This window comes from Ips typographus, linkage group LG2 (assembly GCF_016097725.1).
Source record: "Ips typographus isolate SLU linkage group LG2, UJ_Ityp_2.0, whole genome shotgun sequence".
In the NCBI taxonomy this organism is placed as follows: domain Eukaryota; kingdom Metazoa; phylum Arthropoda; class Insecta; order Coleoptera; family Curculionidae; genus Ips; species Ips typographus.
Window position 1 is genome coordinate 21,395,301 of NC_138423.1, and position 19,025 is coordinate 21,414,325.

Genomic DNA, 19,025 nt, shown 5'->3' on the forward strand with positions numbered 1-19,025 from the left:
TACAGGGTGGTTCAATATACCAATTTGTAGCCCTTGAAATTCTCTTTTGACCACCCTGTATAGCGTTTTAGTTAATACGTCGAATAAGTGAGTTATTTACTGTTAAAACTGAGCTGTTTGATTTTGACAGTTTTTACTGTGACAGCCCATAACTCTGTTATTTTGACAGTTACAGGGTGGTTCAATATACCAATTTGTAGCCCTTGAAATTCTCTTTTGATCACCCTGTATACCATATATATATATAGTAGAAATGTCACGCTACCGAAAGATTAAAGCTTTTATACCGGGAATGTGTCATCCAGAAAGGATACATTTATAAATAATATTTTTTTCAAATTTTATATTTTTTTGAAAAGTTTTGAGGTTAGGTATACAACATTTTTCAGAAAGTTTCCGGTAATTCTCCGGAAAAAATTGGAAAATCTGAATATTGTATATTTTTTAAATTGTATAGAATGTCAGAAAAACTGTTGTTACACAACAACTATCAGATCTGTCATGCAGTTGATATACTGGAATGAAGGTTTCGTTATTTGATGATCCAGCCCTATAACCTCTCTGATGAGCCGTAAATCCTTTCTTATTTAAATTTTTCTTCTAAAACTAATAATAAAGCTTGTAAGGGAGTGGTCTAAATTCAATCGCCAGCTTAAATCCGTTTTCCAATTTTCGAAACGCCTTGATTTGACTTGAAAAGTCATTCTGATTGCTAATAAGCCCCAAAACTGAAAATTGTGGTTAAACCACATAAAGCATTTCGATTTATCAAAATGTGTCTTTGAGGGGTTTGAAACCAAAAAGCCTTACAATATTTACAAATTTGCAACTAATCTAAAGTCGTTCCAATGAAAAAGAAAAAGTTTAGACTATCAATTATTGGAGTCTGACCAAGAAAAAAACATCACCCTGTTTGTTCGAATACACTTAAAAAATTTCAAAATTTTGACACCCTGTATAGTGTATCGAAAAGAAGCGTTTTTTGTCATACATAAGTTGAATGACGAAAAATTGTGAGAAAAATGTAAGACAGTTTAATCATTTTGATATTTCCTGGTTTTCTAGCACATTTACATGCACCTTTTGTAATCATAAAGATTTAAATCCAGTTTTGTAAAGTAAACAAATAAAACCACAAATTATATCAACAAATAAATACTTTTTAATAACTTAGACATATTTACACAAAGCAATATTATAAGCTACATGTTGTACAGAGAGCATTATTATATCATATAAAAATAATATAAAGAAATTTCAAATTAATTAACTACAACGGCCGCTGCTTTTCAACATATAAAATGCAATTCTTTATACATTTAACATAAATCAAAAGACGTATTTTTTTTTTCAGTATTAATCAGGAATTATTACAATCTCATCTAGGACTAGCACATGCCCTTCCAGTTTTTTTTTTAAATCCGTAAAAGATATGAAAAGTAAGTCCTACCCTGGACACAGTCTATACAGATATAGCACCAATATTCACATTACCCACTAATAACCCTCACAAATGTGGTCCAGCCAAAGGATGGGCTGCCATTCCGGGATTGACCATATGATGGTGCATTGCCCCTGCATTCCCACTCTGTAAATACATGTAGTAGTTGTAGTTTTGACTTGGATCAGCGGCAGGTGGAGAAGGTCCTGGAGGCAGCGCAGTGCCGCCCCCGCTACCGTGCGGTGTCCGAAACGCCGCCACCCCCGCTAAAATATCCTGCACCGAATGCGAACTAGGCCAGTAAGGGGCGCTGGAGTGTCGCTGGTGGTGGGACGGTGACTTTTGCTGAGGGTAAGGGGAGTAGCTGGGGTAAATGTTGTAGATGGAGTGTCCGTGAGCTGAACCGTGCACTAAAGAACCGATTTTGTTTCGTAAAATTCGGCTGATCGAACTGACCGAAGGCACGTTGTATTTGTCGCAGATCCCGTCTGACAGCAACCTGTCTCGGATTTCCCAAGCGAAAATCCCTGGATCTTTTTGTTTTAGGTTTTTAATGTAGGCTACTACTTTAGGGGTGGTTACTCGCGGTTTGGAACCTCCAATAGCGCCTGGAAGGATTGAACCAGTTTCGTGGTACCTGAAAGAAAAAATAACATTTTATTAAAACCTTACTAGGACAACAAAGGGAGGAAAAATGTTTAGACTTAATACTAAAGTGGAAGATTAATTGATATGATCTTATGATATCTTACGTCATCAAGTGCTCCGCCATATTGAAATTTACGCACGTCGTTTAGTACAAGCTATTCTATCCATCTTTTTAATCACCTGTTTGGACGTTGCCGTATTGACAAATTCCTTATTTAAACCTCACAATATGTATCTTTCATTAAGCAATTATAAATGAAAATGAGAAAACTATATTATTTTGAAAAAAAACATTCTAAGAATCTCACATGTTTTGCATGCAATAAATGCTTTTTTTTTCGAAATTTGTATAATTCATCGGTCCGTTTATTACTGCAACCAACAATACACCAAATTCACATCTGCTCGTGGAAGATGTGGCAACATAGAGCACAGTCCCAACTGACAGTCGGCTAAACATTTTGAGGCTAGGAATTTTAAAAAGTTGAAAAACAGCAAAAACTACAAACAGAAGAAATAAAAACTTAATTTAGGGTTGTTTAAGTTTATTAATTAGTGTTGTTATTGCGAGACCTTCGTAGAATTTAAGATTTTTCTTCACCAAACTGGAAAACTTGCAACATTTGGTGGTAAACAAAGGCGGAAAGTTCCAATCAAACTTTGGCTTGGGAACAACAACCACATTCCACATTATCTGGAAAGAACATCACAGATAGGTGCATTCAAACGAGTCATTAACAGGCCAATACCAACGTTTCAAGAATTATTCCATAAAATTTGCAAGAAAGGAAAGGCAATGTGTGTATCCTGGGGACTATTAAATCCTAAAGCAGTGTTTTAACTTATAACAGAATTGTTGGTGTTTTAAGAACTTGCTTCTTGGTTTTGTGATATAGATTGCTTATTGATTTTCTTTTGTAAATTTACCCAGCATTAAATACATATCAATCTGGTTTTGTTGTGTGATTTATTTAACATGTTTTTTCAATTTCAGTTCAATTTATTGTAAGAGCAGGTAGGTACCTCAGTTAAAGAAATTATCTAATTTTATGATTGTTTATGAAGAAAACTAGACTTCTTAGAAAAAAAGAAACTTGGGTGTACTTTTTAAAGATTTTATTTGTATATTTCATAATGTGTAAATAATACAATTAAAATAGTAATTTAACCTACTAGCTGATGGAAAAGTATTTAACAGTAGCACCATCTGTTTCTAGCCTTATAGTCAGAGAAGATACAGCAAAATTTATAAGTGCTAATTCTACAAAATAATGGCATTTGATCAAATTTATGTATTAAGTAGGTAACTTGTATCTTTCTAATATTACCTGAAACTTATTTGAAATTTGTTTTTTCAACACTCTGCATATGGATTTTGACAACACCATTATAACCATAGCTTCAAACATCACCTTTTGTTTAGAGTCTTTTAGAGCAATTGATACTTGACTTTTTAAATTTGGACCCTTTCAAAGCATGATAAGCAAACTCCAGATTAGGCAAATAAAGGTACCTGAAACAAGCTATTTAGTATTAGCAGCTTATTAATACCTCTACCAGAGTCCTTTTTATAGTATTAGGTAAATCACCTTGTCAGCTTCTGCTAAATACACCTTTACTCTATATCCATGTTTCTTCGAGAACAACTGGCTTGAATAAACTTGGTTTTTGTAGTGTTCTTGTAAAAACTCTTCTTGGGAGTAAGTAAATATATGGGCTGTTCCATTGTGACACTGTTTTCTATTAGAAAAGGCATCCTTTTCTGTTCCACAAACTCTAGTTCCTTCAGAATGTTTCACTGGGCCCCTTGATAGTTGTAAAGTGTATTAAGAAGGTGGCATTTTCAAAACTGACTACCGAAACACACACACATTATCTAGTCTCACACGTAGTATCGCAATTAAAAACAAGTTAAATCAAAATACTGCTTAAAATATTGTAAAATTTACATTAAAAAAAAATATGTCTCTTTGTTTACTTTTTGTCAACAATGGCGGCCGATTTTCCGATAGACTAGATGACGTCAAAATACTATCGCGCTCGGAACGCATGTAATAGACAAGAAAGGCAAATGATGACGTAACCGCCACGGGAAAATAAATGGACCATAGTTAACTCGTTTTGTTGCAGAAAAATGTACTAATGAAGGTATAAAATGCAATTCAACCGCAGTCAAACTGATTTCATTTCTTTTCTAGTATATTTCCTTGTTTTGTACCTTCTTATCTTACCTGGCTAATATTTTGGATACACATCCATGGGAAACTCTCAACTGTCTGGATATGTCGCAGGGCCGGATTCCAACTTGGGATAATTCGACGATCCGTAGTCGAACTGCATTGGGTAGCGGTCTACCATTGACGAAAACCCCACCCAACTGGTTTACTTCGCCATATTGCTGGACGTGGGTGTCTGAAATAAAGAGTTTGAGGATTACACTCAATAAAAAGATTAATCTTAACTAAATCAAAATAAATATTATGTTTCACTATATTCTTAGCTAAGCATCAACGCATTGCCTCAAAAAGCTAAGGAAAAACAGGAAGGAAGCAAACAAGAATCTGATCTGAACAGAACCCCTTATGATAGTAATTTGAAAATAAGCGATATAATATCCATTTGGAGAACAATCTTCTACTAAACGAAAATTGAATTGAATGTGAATGATAAAGACAAACCAGAATAGGTTAAGTGAACTTTAAGTGAGAAAATTCTTCGTCTAAGTGACACTTCTTGAAAGAAATTTTCTAGCCGAAAAAACAAAATTTATTTCTGAAGTGTTACTTAGATTTTCTTAAGGAAAACCCGTGCAAACAGTCCTAAATCAATTCCAAAATTCTCAAGTATTTTTGCTGTGTTACTAAATTGACCAAATTTCCTGATTTTTTAAGCCTGAAAACAATAGTACTTCCAACTAACCCTTATACTTATGAATTAAGTACTTAATATCTCAATATTTTTTATTTTGGTGCTTATTTCAGTTTTAGTAACACTTTAGAAGAAAGTCACAGTTCTACTAAGCTACAAAATACTATATTTGAATGCTATTGTATGTTTTATTGACTTATAAAAAAAAGTCAGAGTGAATAACTGACAATAATAATTCTTTCGAGTCACAGCTAATTACTGTTATTCAAACCAATCGGGTACTCGTCGAATATGCAACACCACTTTGAGAACCCACTCGAGACGCCATCATCGTCGGAGAGATTTTATTGTTAGCACAAACCCGTTCGCGTATATACGCGTATGGTATGCCCCGTTGCACGTCCAGTTAATTACAAAAACGACTACTGACTCCTCGTAAAATAATTATTATTTGCCCTCCTATATGTACGCCTTATTCCTTAGAACCCGTAAACATTAGACACGCAGCAATAAAAGTTAATACGTGAAAACTGCACTGATCGATTCCCGAAAATCATAGAATTTCTACAGTCTGTTGGTTTGGAGTAGTGTAGTAACATCTTTTGTTATGTAATAAAACCTGAGAGATCAAAGAAAATGTGAATTGAAGAAGACAAATAGGAAAGAGAAATTGAAGAAAATAGTTCTACTTAAAAATAATGGAAGATAGCCATGAAATGAAAATGCAAGATGATGAAGATTGATGAAATGACAGAAAAGCTTAAGAAGAAAAAGAAGAGAAAACCAAACAGACGACCGTTTCTAGATCCTACTCATTTACCCACTAGTATCTCCCCATGAACCATAATTTGCAATATAATTTTCAACATTAACACAAGTTTCAGAATTATCCAAAAAAAATCCACACTAAGAAAATTACAAAAAATGTAGCTCCTTCACTACTAAGGAAGTTATAATTAAAAGTCCATCAATTAATTTAACTTGTATCTATCAATATCTGATCTTATTAGTTAATAAAGGAGTTAACTCAGTTGTTCAAAATTACTCAAAGAACAATATTTAAACTCAATTTATAGTTAAAAGTGAAAACTCGACTGTTTTTAGACACTGTTTCTTATAAAGTACTTTTTTTTGTTTCTCTGCATTATCTTCTACTCTCCCTTACTTTTCTTGCTTTTTTTATATTCTAATTTTTTTTTGTTACTTCTACATTCTCTCAGTTTCTTATTCATCAGTAACTCTTTCAACTATTTTTCTGTTTCTTTTGCTGTATGTCTTATTTAGTTTCGCTAACTTATCTGTTTTTTATTTTCTGTAAAATGTTTCTCTTCTCTTTCCTATTGTGTGCGGAAATACTTAAATTCATTTTGTAAAGCAAGTTAAGACTAGACTTGACCACTCTGTAGGTGCTGTTTCCTATAAAGTACTTTTTTTGTTTCTTTGCATTATCTTCTACTCTCCCTTACTTATATTCTAATTTTTTTTCGTAATTTCTACCTTGTCTCAGTTTCTTATTCATCAGTAACTCTTTCAACTATTTTTCTGTTTATTTTGCTGTATGTCTCATCTAGTTTCGCTCACTTATCTGTTTTTTACTTTCTGTAAAATGTTTCTTTTCTCATTCCTATTGTGTGCGGAAATACTTAAATTCATTTTGTAAAGCAAGTTAAGACTAGACTTGACCACTCTGTAGGTGCTGTTTCTTATAAAGTACTTTTTTTGTTTCTTTTCATTATCTTCTACTCTCCCTTTACTTCTCTTGCTTTTTTTATATTCTAATTTTTTTTCGTTACTTCTACATTTTCTCAGTTTCTTATTCATCAGTAACTCTTTCAACTATTTTTCTGTTTCTTTTGCTGTATGTCTTATTTAGTTTCGCTCACTTATCTGTTTTTTACTTTCTGTAAAATGTTTCTCTTCTCATTCCTATTGTGTGAGGAAATACCACTCTGTAGGTGCTGTTTTTTACGAAGTAATTTTTTTTGTTTCTCTGCATTAATCTTTCTTTACTTTCCCTTAATTTTCTTGCTCTATCTAAACTCAGTAGATTTTATTTTTCTCTCAATCACTTTCTTTCATTGTATCCACATCCTCTCAGTGTTTTATTCAGTACATTCTTTTTATTATGATACTTTCTGTTTATTTTATTGGATGTTTCATTTAGTTTCGATGACTTATTTTTAGTTTTTCCTCTTCTCTTTGCCATTCTTTGCGCAAGTACGATTTCACTATTTTTTCCCATTTTTCTTGTCTTTTCTTCTGTACGACCTAGTTTTATCTTTTTCTTGTTAAAGAAGCAGTTTTGTCGTTAATTGTAAGCAACGTTGTACAGTTGTTTTTATTTACAATCCGTTTTATCTTTGAATCCTCTTTCTTTATTTTTTTACTTTCCTAATTTTTTTATTTCTTTACCTTCTCACTCCTTTTGTCAACTAAGTTGTGATTTTTCATGAGATTTAAACCAATTTACTTTCTCATGTCTGTCCATCTTTTTTTGTTTTATAATTTTTACTTTTTTTTTGTTTTGTTAATTTTATTCACCTAGTTCTATTGTTTATAAGGTTTTTTACGCCAAAATGGCAAACAAAAATTGAAAAATTTTCATGTTTGAAATAATTAGCACATTCCTATCTTAACTTTTCCTGATGTAAAAGTGGCTTTTGTAATTTTCTTCAAGTAAAAAATGGAAAGAATGTTTTTCACAGCATATTTCACTTACATTTAAAAAAAATCTACTTTGAATATTCAAATTGATTTTATGCCAGCTTATGAAAAACTAAGATAGGTATGTGCATGCCATTTTGCTAAATGTGAAAAATTTTGGTTTTTCATTATCACAAAGCCAGTGGGTCATTATTAAAACAAATCTTTATTTATATTCAATAGAACTATTAAAAAAACTATATTAGTTATTCAATCGATCCGTAAACATTCGGAGAAGTTGAGAAAACAATTTTCCGCCGCTGCATCAGTAGCATGTTCACTAAAGTACTTAATAATGCAAAAATACCAGCACTAAAACGGTCGATTCCCTTGTCGAAAAGTGCGGCAAACAAATTTCGTGTTTTAACGCAGGCCTAAACACTTTAATTCCCAGAACCCATCAACGCCCGAACAGCTACCAGAAACCGAAAATGAGGGGGCACCCCCCGAAAAAATGAAGTGGAACCGCGGTATGTCAATATTTTGGCAATGGTATTAAATTTGTAAGACTATTAGCGTTCGGCCGGGTGCGTTCTGGTACCGGCTACCTAAACCAATAATCCGCCAGAACCAGTCAATATTTGCCCAAGTCAAATTTGTTCAATAAATGGGCTCAGACGCTGGAGGTGTCTTTTTTTGTTCCGCCTAATGATGCATTATTTGGTGGCTTAAGAGTTCAACTTCTGTAGCCAGTAATGTGTGTTTGAGAAGGAATTAATTAGGTATTTTTACCATGAAAAACACATAAATTTAATTTGATTCGAAATGAATTAAACGAGACAGTCAGGGCTAATCAGTGCCCATTCAACGGTCGATATCTTTTCCACTGAACCAGAGTCAAAAGGCTATCTAAATGTCACGCGATAACACATTTACAAAGCCACCAAACCATGCATATTTCACGGTTTTCGTTCATCGTTTAAGGCTCACTTATTCTCAATGATCTATGCTAGTTTATATTGTTTTCTGTTTTGATACACATTATAATTTATACGCGCGACTTTCTTTAATCAGTTCGATTTCTATTATTTCCGCTTTTGGGCATCGCTTTTAATAGTTTTAGCACAAATAACACATATGTTGTATTTATTGTAGAAATCCTGAAACTTTTAATGATTGTCAATATCTTATTAGTTCATTCTACTATAGAAAATTGGTAAAAAAATAATTTTTTCTTATTTAACACGTGAACGACCATATGTTGCTCTGCACTCTACTTTTTGTACAAATAGCGTGACCCTATTTGGGCACAGTGAATGTTTTTTCAAGTTATTTAAAATAAGAATACATACTTACCGGTCCAAGGGTAAATTCGAAAGTTTTCTAGGTTACTATGTAAAAATTTCAAATATAGTGATGTTTCTGAAGACAAATATAAAGTGCAGTAGCTATGAAAAAATTAGTAAGTAGAGTAAAGTAAAAAATTATATAATTTTCAAAAAAGACAAACTGATTAAAAGCCAACATAATTTAAGGAAGAAATAGAGTTGAGCAGGCAAAAACTTTTCCGGCTTGGAAATTTTTCCAAATTTGAATTTTTTTTGGAAAAACCTTGTTTAAGCATCAATTTTCTGTTATTTGTCAATTATCATTTCTTCCTGTCAGTAGTGTCAGTTCAGTAATCGCGTTGTCCACTGGCAAGTTTAGGAAAAAACCGGAAAACTAGTACAACTAGTGTATTTGTATGCTGTTCTATCAAACACCATTGAAACAATAAATCAATCAATACACCAGTTTGGTAATAAAATATTAGGGCTATCAAATTTAAAAAAAAATCCATTTTCTGAATTCCAAATGTCTTTCGAAAAATTTCTGGAATATGAAAATTCCCAAATGTACCAATTCTAGGAAGAAATTAATTCTTTGAGGCACCAAAAAAGAACGAAAGGAGTAGTTTCCGGAAAATTAAATTTATGGAAATTTTTCCGGAAAATCTGAAAATTCAAAAATAATTACTTTTTTACATTTTTGTACTATTAACTTGAAGGTATTTAGGCAGTTAAGGTTAATGTTGAAAATAAAAAAAATTCACTTAAAATTTCTTAACAATTCTAGTTTTTAATTTTTTAAAGTCAAACGGTGCGTGGTACCAAAAAAGTGTATAGAAGGTACAAGTTGTATACCATCGAGGTGCATTTGTGGTAAACGTTCCTGAGTATAAACAAAAAGTGCAAAAAAACGTCGAGCAAAAAAACGAGTCAACTTTGACGCCCTCTAGCGGCTAAAAGGGACAACATAGTCGTACTCGCTCAACGTCACGTGATAGCTCTGTTCATTAGCTTTCTTTTGTTATACGGTGTATTTATACAGGGTGTTTCAAATAAGCGAGTTATGGACGATATTCTGGAAAAGTGCACCAAAATTTTGCTCAAATTGGGAATTTCTGCTTTCGAGGAGGGTGGTCAAAGTAAGGCTGCTAGAGAAAAAACAATTGAATATCGATACAAACATTTTACATCAAGTAGGTCTAGAATTTGACGTAGATTCCAAAAATCGAATAAAAAATTATAAGTTTGGTTTCTTGCTCAAATTTGGGACACCCTGTATACTTATGGACTATCTAGGAATAAAGTATATGCAAATATCTACAACATTCATATTTGGTATTTTTTTATAAAATGAAAATTAAACAAGTTACAAGGGTGTTAAAAATTCATTGAATCTCCCTGTAAACTACTCGATTGTATTGTCAATAACTTGGTTATTTTGACAATTATAGGGTGGTTCAATATACCAATTTGTAGCCCTTGAAATTCTCTTTTGACCACCCTGTATAGCGTTTTTACTTAAAACGTCGAATAACTGAGTTGTTTGATTTTGACAGTTTTTACTGTAACAGCCCATAACTCTGTTATTTTGACAGTTACAGGGTGGTTCAATATACCAATTTGTGGCCCTTGAAATTGTCTTTTGATCACCCTTTATACCATATTATATAGTAGAAATGTCTTTAAAAATAATTTTTTTTTTCAAAATTCATTGTATTTGAATTCAAGTGTTGAGGTTAGGTATACAACATTTTTCAGAAAGTTTCCGGTAATTTTCCGGAAAAAAATGAAAATTCTGAAAATTAATAAATAATTCGTTTTTTAATTATAATAATTGTACAACAATCCAATATCAATGCAAATAAAGTTTAATGTACTTTGAATCGTACCGTTTGAACCGTCGTTTTGTAAGCCGAGCTTAAGTGAGGATCAGACTGTGACAGTACAGATGAAAAAAGTCACACTCTAAACCACACTTAACTTAAGTACGACGGTGCAAATGGCGGTTAGATGTCTTAAATTATCTCATTAGAATGCTTGAAAAGTTTGATAATAACAATAAGTTTGACAGTTGTTTCCCCTATCAATAAGAGTATATAAATCGACAACAGAGCGAGATACAGGACATGTAAAACATACAGGAAAATGGGTAAGACAGAGAATAAAATACTGGAATAAACACGTAAACAGAATGGAAGACAACAAACTTGTAAAAATCGCAAAAACAAACAATCCTATCGGAAAACGAACCCAAGCCAGACCTCCAAAACGCTGGAAATAGTGCTGGATCTGTCCGAAGAATCATGATAGAACAAAACAGGCATTAGCCTACCTATATGGACACCAATATTAGAAAGAAAGAAGAAGAAGAAATTTAGGTTATCATTTTGCTTTTGGGTTTTATTATCTATCTGAGTTATCTCTTTCCAACTTTGGATCATAGATCATAGACCTGTTGAGCGTTGAGCTCTTCCTTTCTTCCATTGCAGTTTTCTTCTTTTCTGGATTTCCAGACTGTCTCAGTTGGTTTTGTTTTGATTAAAATATTTAACTTATTAACTTCCTGCTTTTTTGCTGTTTTGTGGATGAAAACATGCTCTGGAAGTTTCGATAGCCCCCACCGCGTTACGAATTGATTATTGATTACCTGATTTTGACAATTTCTTCCATTATTTTTATCTTTTTTGTATTTATTTATTTGTACCTTATATCTTCTCAATCTGTGTAATATTGACTACCTTGTTGATTGCTTTGATTAATTACCTTGTTAACTCGGTTTGTTTTGGCACTTTTGCCGTTCTTTAAGGTCGATTAGGTCAATCCGCAAATGCGAATCACCTGTTTAATTGAGCTAATGAGTTTGCGTTTAGTTAGGATTTTTAATTAGATTTTCCTTATTATCTTTGTCTTTTTCTTGTATAATTTTTTTCCCTCTTCTTCTGTGACCGACTTTTGGTTTGATGATAATGATACTCGTTATCTGACATCTTGGAAGCTTGGTGATATTGACATTATTATTACCAAGCATGTTTTTCAATATGTATTAAGGGACTTGTCTTTGAAGGACTCTGCTATAGATTTATCTGATCTAGATTTTGAATGGGGGCTACATTCATTGTCTTGCTCATTAGGCTTTGTTTTTCTCTAAAATTTGTTTTAACCGTTATTTGGAATTATCTAAAACACCACTTCTTAAATAGGGATACATCTGACCAAACTCGGTCACAAATATAAAGTCAAGAGTCAAACCATAAGATTTTTTCAAAATTCCTTCTATATTCTGTTTTTCAGTTTATGTAAATAATGGGGAATCACTCCGAACCAGTTAAACTAATTAACCAATTACACCACACATGCCGAATTGTAAAGTAATACTTACTGCACAATAATAACCGTACGTATACATAATGCAAGGCATCTAACAATATGAATATTGATGATCGGAATTGAATTGAAGTATGGTACAAAACGCCGAATCTATTAAGTTGAAGTGTTTGTTTTCGAATTTGGGTCCTGTTTGACTAGGAATTACAGAACAAAGTACTTCACCCGTTTTTGTTTAGGCGTCGTTTCTATTAGTGGCTATAATACCGGTAGCCGGCTCCTGAAAGAAATCGGTTATTTGCTGAAAAATATATTTGCCTTTTCGGTGATTTTTTTTCGTCGATGGGTGTCGAGGGCACTACTCGATGACGCCGAGCTTTTAGCTTCGGGTTTACAAGGTTTAGTGCATTCTTTGCATAGGCTGAAGTGGCTAATGGCCGGCCAGAAACTGAAATGTTCATTATTCACGTCTGCGGTTTGGTTCTTGGGCACCCAATGTCAGAACCGTTAGAGAAAATGGTGTGCCTGAGTATGTTGAAAGTTATTTTTTTTAGTTTTCTCCATTAACGTGATCATGTGTTATACATGAAACACAGACAGACGCTGGGGTGAGTTTAGATGAATTGCCATAAAAACACAAAATGTTTTCGCATTTTAATAGAAAAAACTAATTTTTGAGGCATTAATTAATGCTGATGGGGCCATTATTCTTGAATACAAATCGTCGTTTTAATTAGCACCACAAGTACAAATTCCCTCTTAAACCCAAACTCTTTCAGGTTTTTTTTTTTTTCGTGAAGATGTCGTTGCGAACATGAGAAAAATAAAGGACAAACTTTGCCAGCAACATGTCAGGACATAAATCACGGGTGCCAGATCAAAGCTGGCACTGGGTCTGGCTCGTCATTTATTTTGCTTGCATTGGCTGCCTACTTTACGTTGCTGCAACGTTTCGGCATTGTCAACACGTGTTAGATCATGCATCAACACTGGCCGTACCGCATAACTGCCAGATTGTTTAGATTCTCTTTCGTTTTAAAGTAACAAATTAATCAGTTTGACGTGAGGTATGTTTTTGTGGTACCAAACATGCGTAAAAATTGATTGTGTTTTATAGAACAATCACTATCCTACTTATAAATAAGTAGGATTGTGAGTGCCAAATCAAATTTTTTTTTGGCAGGTCACATATGGCAACGTTGCAGCTTCTCCCGACAGATAAATTTGTAAAGAAGATTTACAACCTCGCAGAGACTTTAATTTCTTTTAATTAGTTTACATGTGGTACTGTCGCTGCCTTTAAGGAACTTAATAAATTAGTACGCTCGAGTTAAAGCGGTTATTGAAAGAGCGGCTCGGTTTTTAATTAAAACGTTGTACATAGTTATTTGTTAAACGAATTTTTTGGTTATTGGAGTCTACGATTAGGGAGACTTATGTTATAAACAATAATATAAATTTTTTAGTCAACCAAACACTTATTTTTTTTATGAGTGGTTCTGCCACTTTCTTGACAAAACGCGTTGATATAGAAATCAATATGTTTGGAGCGGTTTTTATTGATTTAGCTTCATTTATACAGGGTGATTCCAAAGTTGGGGCTTTCCTTTCACCTGCAAATAGGGCTTCAAAAAATAAGTTTTTTTTTCGTTTGACGCTTTTTTGAAATATGAACAATAACAAAGATACAGGGTGTATACTATCGACATTTTATAGCATTTTTTATCATCTTTTCAACGATATCTAGAAAATCTAGATTGGAGAACAAATTACAGCTTCAAACCTGGCAACATCGCTGCAAACTCAAACAAAAAGTGGCACAATTTTTGAATTAAAATATCTGAAAAACTGTAAAAGTAAAAAAATTCTCTCAACACCATTTTGAAGCATTTTGCATCTTTTTTCCATTTGAGTGCAAGTTACAGCGTCACAAAGGTTTAATCCTGGCAACAACGCTTTCAACTCACAAGAAGTGACACAATTTTTAAATTAAAATATCTCAAAAACTGAAAAAGTTAGACAGTTTGTTCAAACGCCATATTGTGACATTTTCTATCTTCTTCCCAATGACATATAGAAAATGTAGATTGGAGTGAAAATTACAGCTTCACAAGGCTTCAAACCTGGCAACAACGCTGCAAACTCACAAAAAGTGACACAATTTTCGAATTGAAATTTCTCAAAAACTGAAAAAGTTAGAAAATTCGCTCAACCGACATTTTGTAACATTTTTTATCCTCTTTCTAATGATATTTAAAAAATCTAGATTAGAGTGCAAATTACAGCTTCACAAGGCTTCAAACTTAGCAACAACGCTTTCAACTTACAAGAAGTGACACAATTTTTAAATTAAAATATCTCAAAAACTGAAAAAGTTAGACAGTTTGTTCAAACGCCATATTGTGACGTTTTCTATCTTCTTCCCAATGACATCTAGAAAATGTAGATTAGAGTGAAAATTACAGCTTCACAAGGCTTCAAACCTGGCAACAACGCTGCAAACTCACAAAAAATGACACAATTTTCGAATTGAAATTTCTCAAAAACTGAAAAAGTTAGAAAATTCGCTCAACCGTCATTTTGTAACATTTTGTATCCTCTTTCTAATGATATTTAAAAAATCTAGATTGGAGTGCAAATTGCAGCTTCACAAGGCTTCAAACTTAGCAACAACGCTGCAAACTCACAAAAAGTGACACAATTTTTAAATTAAAATATCTCAAAAACTGAAAAAGTTAGACAGTTTGTTCAAACGCCATATTGTGACATTTTCTATCTTCTTCCCAATGACATATAGAAAATGTAGATTGGAGTGCAAATTACAGCTTCACAAGGCTTCAAACTTAGCAACAACGCTGCAAACTCACAAGAAGTGACACAATTTTTAAATTAAAATATTTCAAAAACTGAAAAAGTTAGACAGTTTGTTCAAACGCCATATTGTGACATTTTCTATCTTCTTCCCAATGACATATAGAAAATGTAGATTGGAGTGAAAATTACAGCTTCACAAGGCTTCAAACTTAGCAACAACGCTGCAAACTCACAAAAAGTGACACAATTTTTGAATTGAAATTTCTCAAACACTGAAAAAGTTATTTTTTTATTTTCGTTTTTTCAGTAAAACTTTGACACCCTGTATCTTCGTTATTGTTCACATTTCGAAAAAATTGTATTTAACCTTGAACCTTATTTTTTGAAGCCCTATTCGCAGGTGAAAGAAAAGCCCCAACTTTGGAATCACCCTGTATACTCTGATGTAATTCATGATCATCAAAATTATTTGAAAGATGTAATAACAAATAATCATCTGACCTAGAAATATTTAGTTCACGGTTCGCCCACCCAGAAAGCGGTTTAGCCAATTTGAAAGCGTCATCCGAAAAATTGACCTATTAATCAACAACACCTCCAGTTTACCAACATTTAGAAAGTAATATAACTCTGTAAAGAGAGATTAATTAAATTTTTCTTCTACATACAGAGTGATGAAAATTATTATTCTCATATTCATCCGGTAAAACTAAAACTGGCCATAGAAAAACCATGTAACTGACAGAGAAACATTGATAATTACATGCACCGAGACAAAGACAGAAAACCTGAAAAAATTTTGCTGCAATGTTGTCAAACGTCTCTGAATTTGTCTACTAAATTACATTTTTGGAATTGACATTCCTAGAATAATTCTCAATTATTTTGATAATGTATTTACGATAAGTGGTCTGTGTTTAGTTTGGTTTCTGTGTGCATACTGGGTGTCTCAAATTCGATGGTTTTACGGGATATCTCCAAAACTAGCAAATACAGATCAATGTGGTTTTTGCGATGGAGTAGTTAGTATTTTCAGAAGACAGTTTGGAGCCACTCCCTGAGTTGCAAAAACTATTTGACTTTTTTAAAGATCAGAATACAGCTTTTTGGAGCCAAGTGCAGTTCAGACTGAAACTTTTTTCACCTGTATTGTAACAGTCTGAACCACAATCAATCTTGGCTTAAAGTATACGACAGTGAAAATGGGGTTAGGGTAATTACATAAAAATTTTAAAATTATGTGTTAAGAGAAAACATTATATCACACGACTAAGTCAATGAGCTGGACAAAAATGTCAACCAACTTTGTAAGTGACATGTGTCAGTCCACCAAAACAAAAGTGACGCCATTTGACTATAGTATAACTATGTCAGAAACTATTTTAACATCCCTCTACATAGTGTAAAGTACCAAATATAGTCGTGTGCCCACCAGGAATGCGACAGTCCCTGCTGGATGTCATTATACACGACAAAGTAAAGGTGTTTCTTATTAATCTGAAAATACCTCAAATTCTGCGTAAGTCAAAAGTCACAACCCCCATTTAACAGGCCGTTGGTTCGTGACAGGTAATAAATGGTTTTTGGTCGCGAGCGATAAGCTAAATTTAGGGATGTTCCATTAACATGAAAAACCAAATACCGATACTTCACATCAGTGAGTAATAATTTACGTATCGAAAAATCCAAATTACATGAAAAATCATTGGATGTAAAATATTGCATATTATATTGTAGTTGTTGTAGTTTTTATCACAATCTACCATGCCATTTTCAAAACTTTTAAATTTTCGTACCATTAAGGCTCATTTTGGTTTGTCATTTTTAACGGTAAATCGCTATTCGTTTCCAAACAGTTTCATACGAATTTCGACCTAGTTTACCTGCAAACAAGTTTTTAAATTTTTGACTAAATCTGCTCGTTTTTAAAGTATCTAAATTATTACCAAGATATATTGATTAATTCTGTCGACATAATCGGTTTTTAAACAGTTTAGAAGAACTAATAAGAAAATCGAAAGCACAGAAAGAAAAATGTTGGTATTATATGCAATTCTATGAATTATTTGGGTTTTTACAGATGTACAAGGTGTCCGGATTTAAAGTGTTTTGACTGGAAAACTTCATTTCCCGGCTAGATAGGAATGAAAACGTCTCAACAAAAAAAATGGCGACCGACGATTAGAAGTGTTTGCAACAATGACGTTTTCCGAGAGAAAGGAATCATCAGAACAATCAAGAGAAAGACCTGTAGAATGTGACAGGAACCCGCCATTGTCAGCTTCTTCTGTCACACATATTCTATCATAAGAATTCCGTTCCCTGCTTTCAAAAATTAGACCCCAGGGCCTTAATTCTTGAAATCAAGGAACGGAATTTTCAAGAGAAGTGTTGATAGAATGTGGCAGAAGCAACTGACAATGGCGGGTTTCTCTCACATTCTTCAGACCTTTCTCTTGATAACTATTCACTTTCCTCGTTTCAAGAATACGCACCCAAGGGCCTAATTCTTGAAAGCAGGGAACGGAAATTTCAGGAGAAGTGTTGATAGAATGTGACAGAAGAAGCTGACAATAACGGGTTCTTGTCACATTCTACAGGTTCTCTTGATAACTCACCCTGATGTAGATGTAGTAACTTAAAATAAGTTCTAATCACTCTGCAATTTCTATAACTCAAATGGTCAGAGAAGCCGTTTTCGAGATATCTGTGAAAAACTGTCAAAACGGATTTCAAAAGACGGTGAGTTCTACCAGAGCAATGCGCGGTTTGTGGAACAAGTAAATCTCTAAAAAACATTTACTATTTTACAAAAAAAATTCAGCTTTTTAGAGTTATCTAAAATTTATTACTCTATTATCATTAGAGTAATCCAGTTCAAAGGGAAAGTCATATTTATATGATTCAGTGAATGAATATTGCACTATTTCATCAAATTTGTGGATTGTCATGAATATCTGCACCATATAATTTATTTTTATAGTTAGTTTTACAGATAATGAAACAGTATGGCCGGTTTGACCACCAGATTTGACACCGCTCGATCGTCAGTAAAAAACGTTGATTTCTAAAGAAAGTGCGAAATGTGGTTTCATTATAAAGTTAGTTCTATATTTAGTGTTTGGAACACCACCAGATAAAAGACTTACCGCTATCCATTTTACGGCAGCGAAATAGGCCCCCTCCACACGGCCAGTTTTACTCAAAAAACCACTCAAAACCGAAAATGCTTTCAATTATTCACAGTCGTAAACCTCAAACGAACCCGGGGAGTCACACTACATCTACACCAATTTGACACTACGCGGAGCGAATCGGTGCGTTTGGCCGGAGATGTGATAAAATCGCCAACACGCGTCCAACTCCAACAGCGCGGAACTTTGCGTTTCCTCTTTTCGATTTAAATGGGCCCTCAAAACGCGCCTCAATTTTGCGGCTGGTGCGTTCACGTCACGCTTGGATCGCGCTCGCTGCCCATTTGAGTGGAACAGCCCCCGTATTTGTCTTGGGGGATCGGGACGAGTTAAGAACGTCACGCCCTCCAATTGGCGTAAAATGGATGACGCGCGCCAATGAGGCGGACGACGAACCGGTCGAGCGAGGCGATTGGTGGAACGCTGATTCGGTCGGTTAGGTACCTACGACCCGGATGTTGAAGTTGAGTTGGTACAAAATTAACTCGAATGGGAACTAATTTTTCAAGTCAGTTTAGGATTAGAGCCTAAAAGCTTTGATTGAAAGAAAGTGGTCCAAGTAATATTTTCTGAACCGTTTCCACTATAATATGTCAATATTTGATTGGTTTCAAAAATATTGAAAACCTTTCAATGGAACAACATTACATTTTCCAATAGAAAAGGTGAAAATTTCTCGGTTGGCATACATTTTTGATTTTTTTGAAAACCGTTTCAATCAAAAAATTTGAAAAATATTTAAAATAGCGAATATATGACGTCGGG

The 19,025-nt window shown here is 33.6% G+C and overlaps 1 protein-coding gene across 1 annotated transcript; it reads right to left on the reverse strand.

Annotated features, from left to right (window-relative positions):
• Positions 1–1,363: 1,363 nt before the first annotated feature.
• On the reverse strand, positions 1,364–18,797 carry Poxm (paired box pox-meso). Its single transcript, XM_081972953.1, has 3 exons — positions 18,216–18,797; positions 4,321–4,501; positions 1,364–2,078 (listed from the first exon to the last, which is right to left on the reverse strand). The coding sequence occupies exons 1-3, from the start codon at positions 18,223–18,225 to the stop codon at positions 1,508–1,510; spliced, it is 762 nt and encodes a 253-aa protein (XP_081829079.1). The 5' UTR covers positions 18,226–18,797; the 3' UTR covers positions 1,364–1,507.
• Between the last annotated feature and the right edge of the window lie 228 nt (positions 18,798–19,025).

Excerpts from the sequence above, each read along its gene's own strand:
- Poxm (XM_081972953.1), bottom strand. Across the intron at positions 2,079-4,320 it reads GTATCCAAAATATTAGCCAG|GTACCACGAAACTGGTTCAA; the intron begins GTAAGATAAGAA and ends TTTTTCTTTCAG.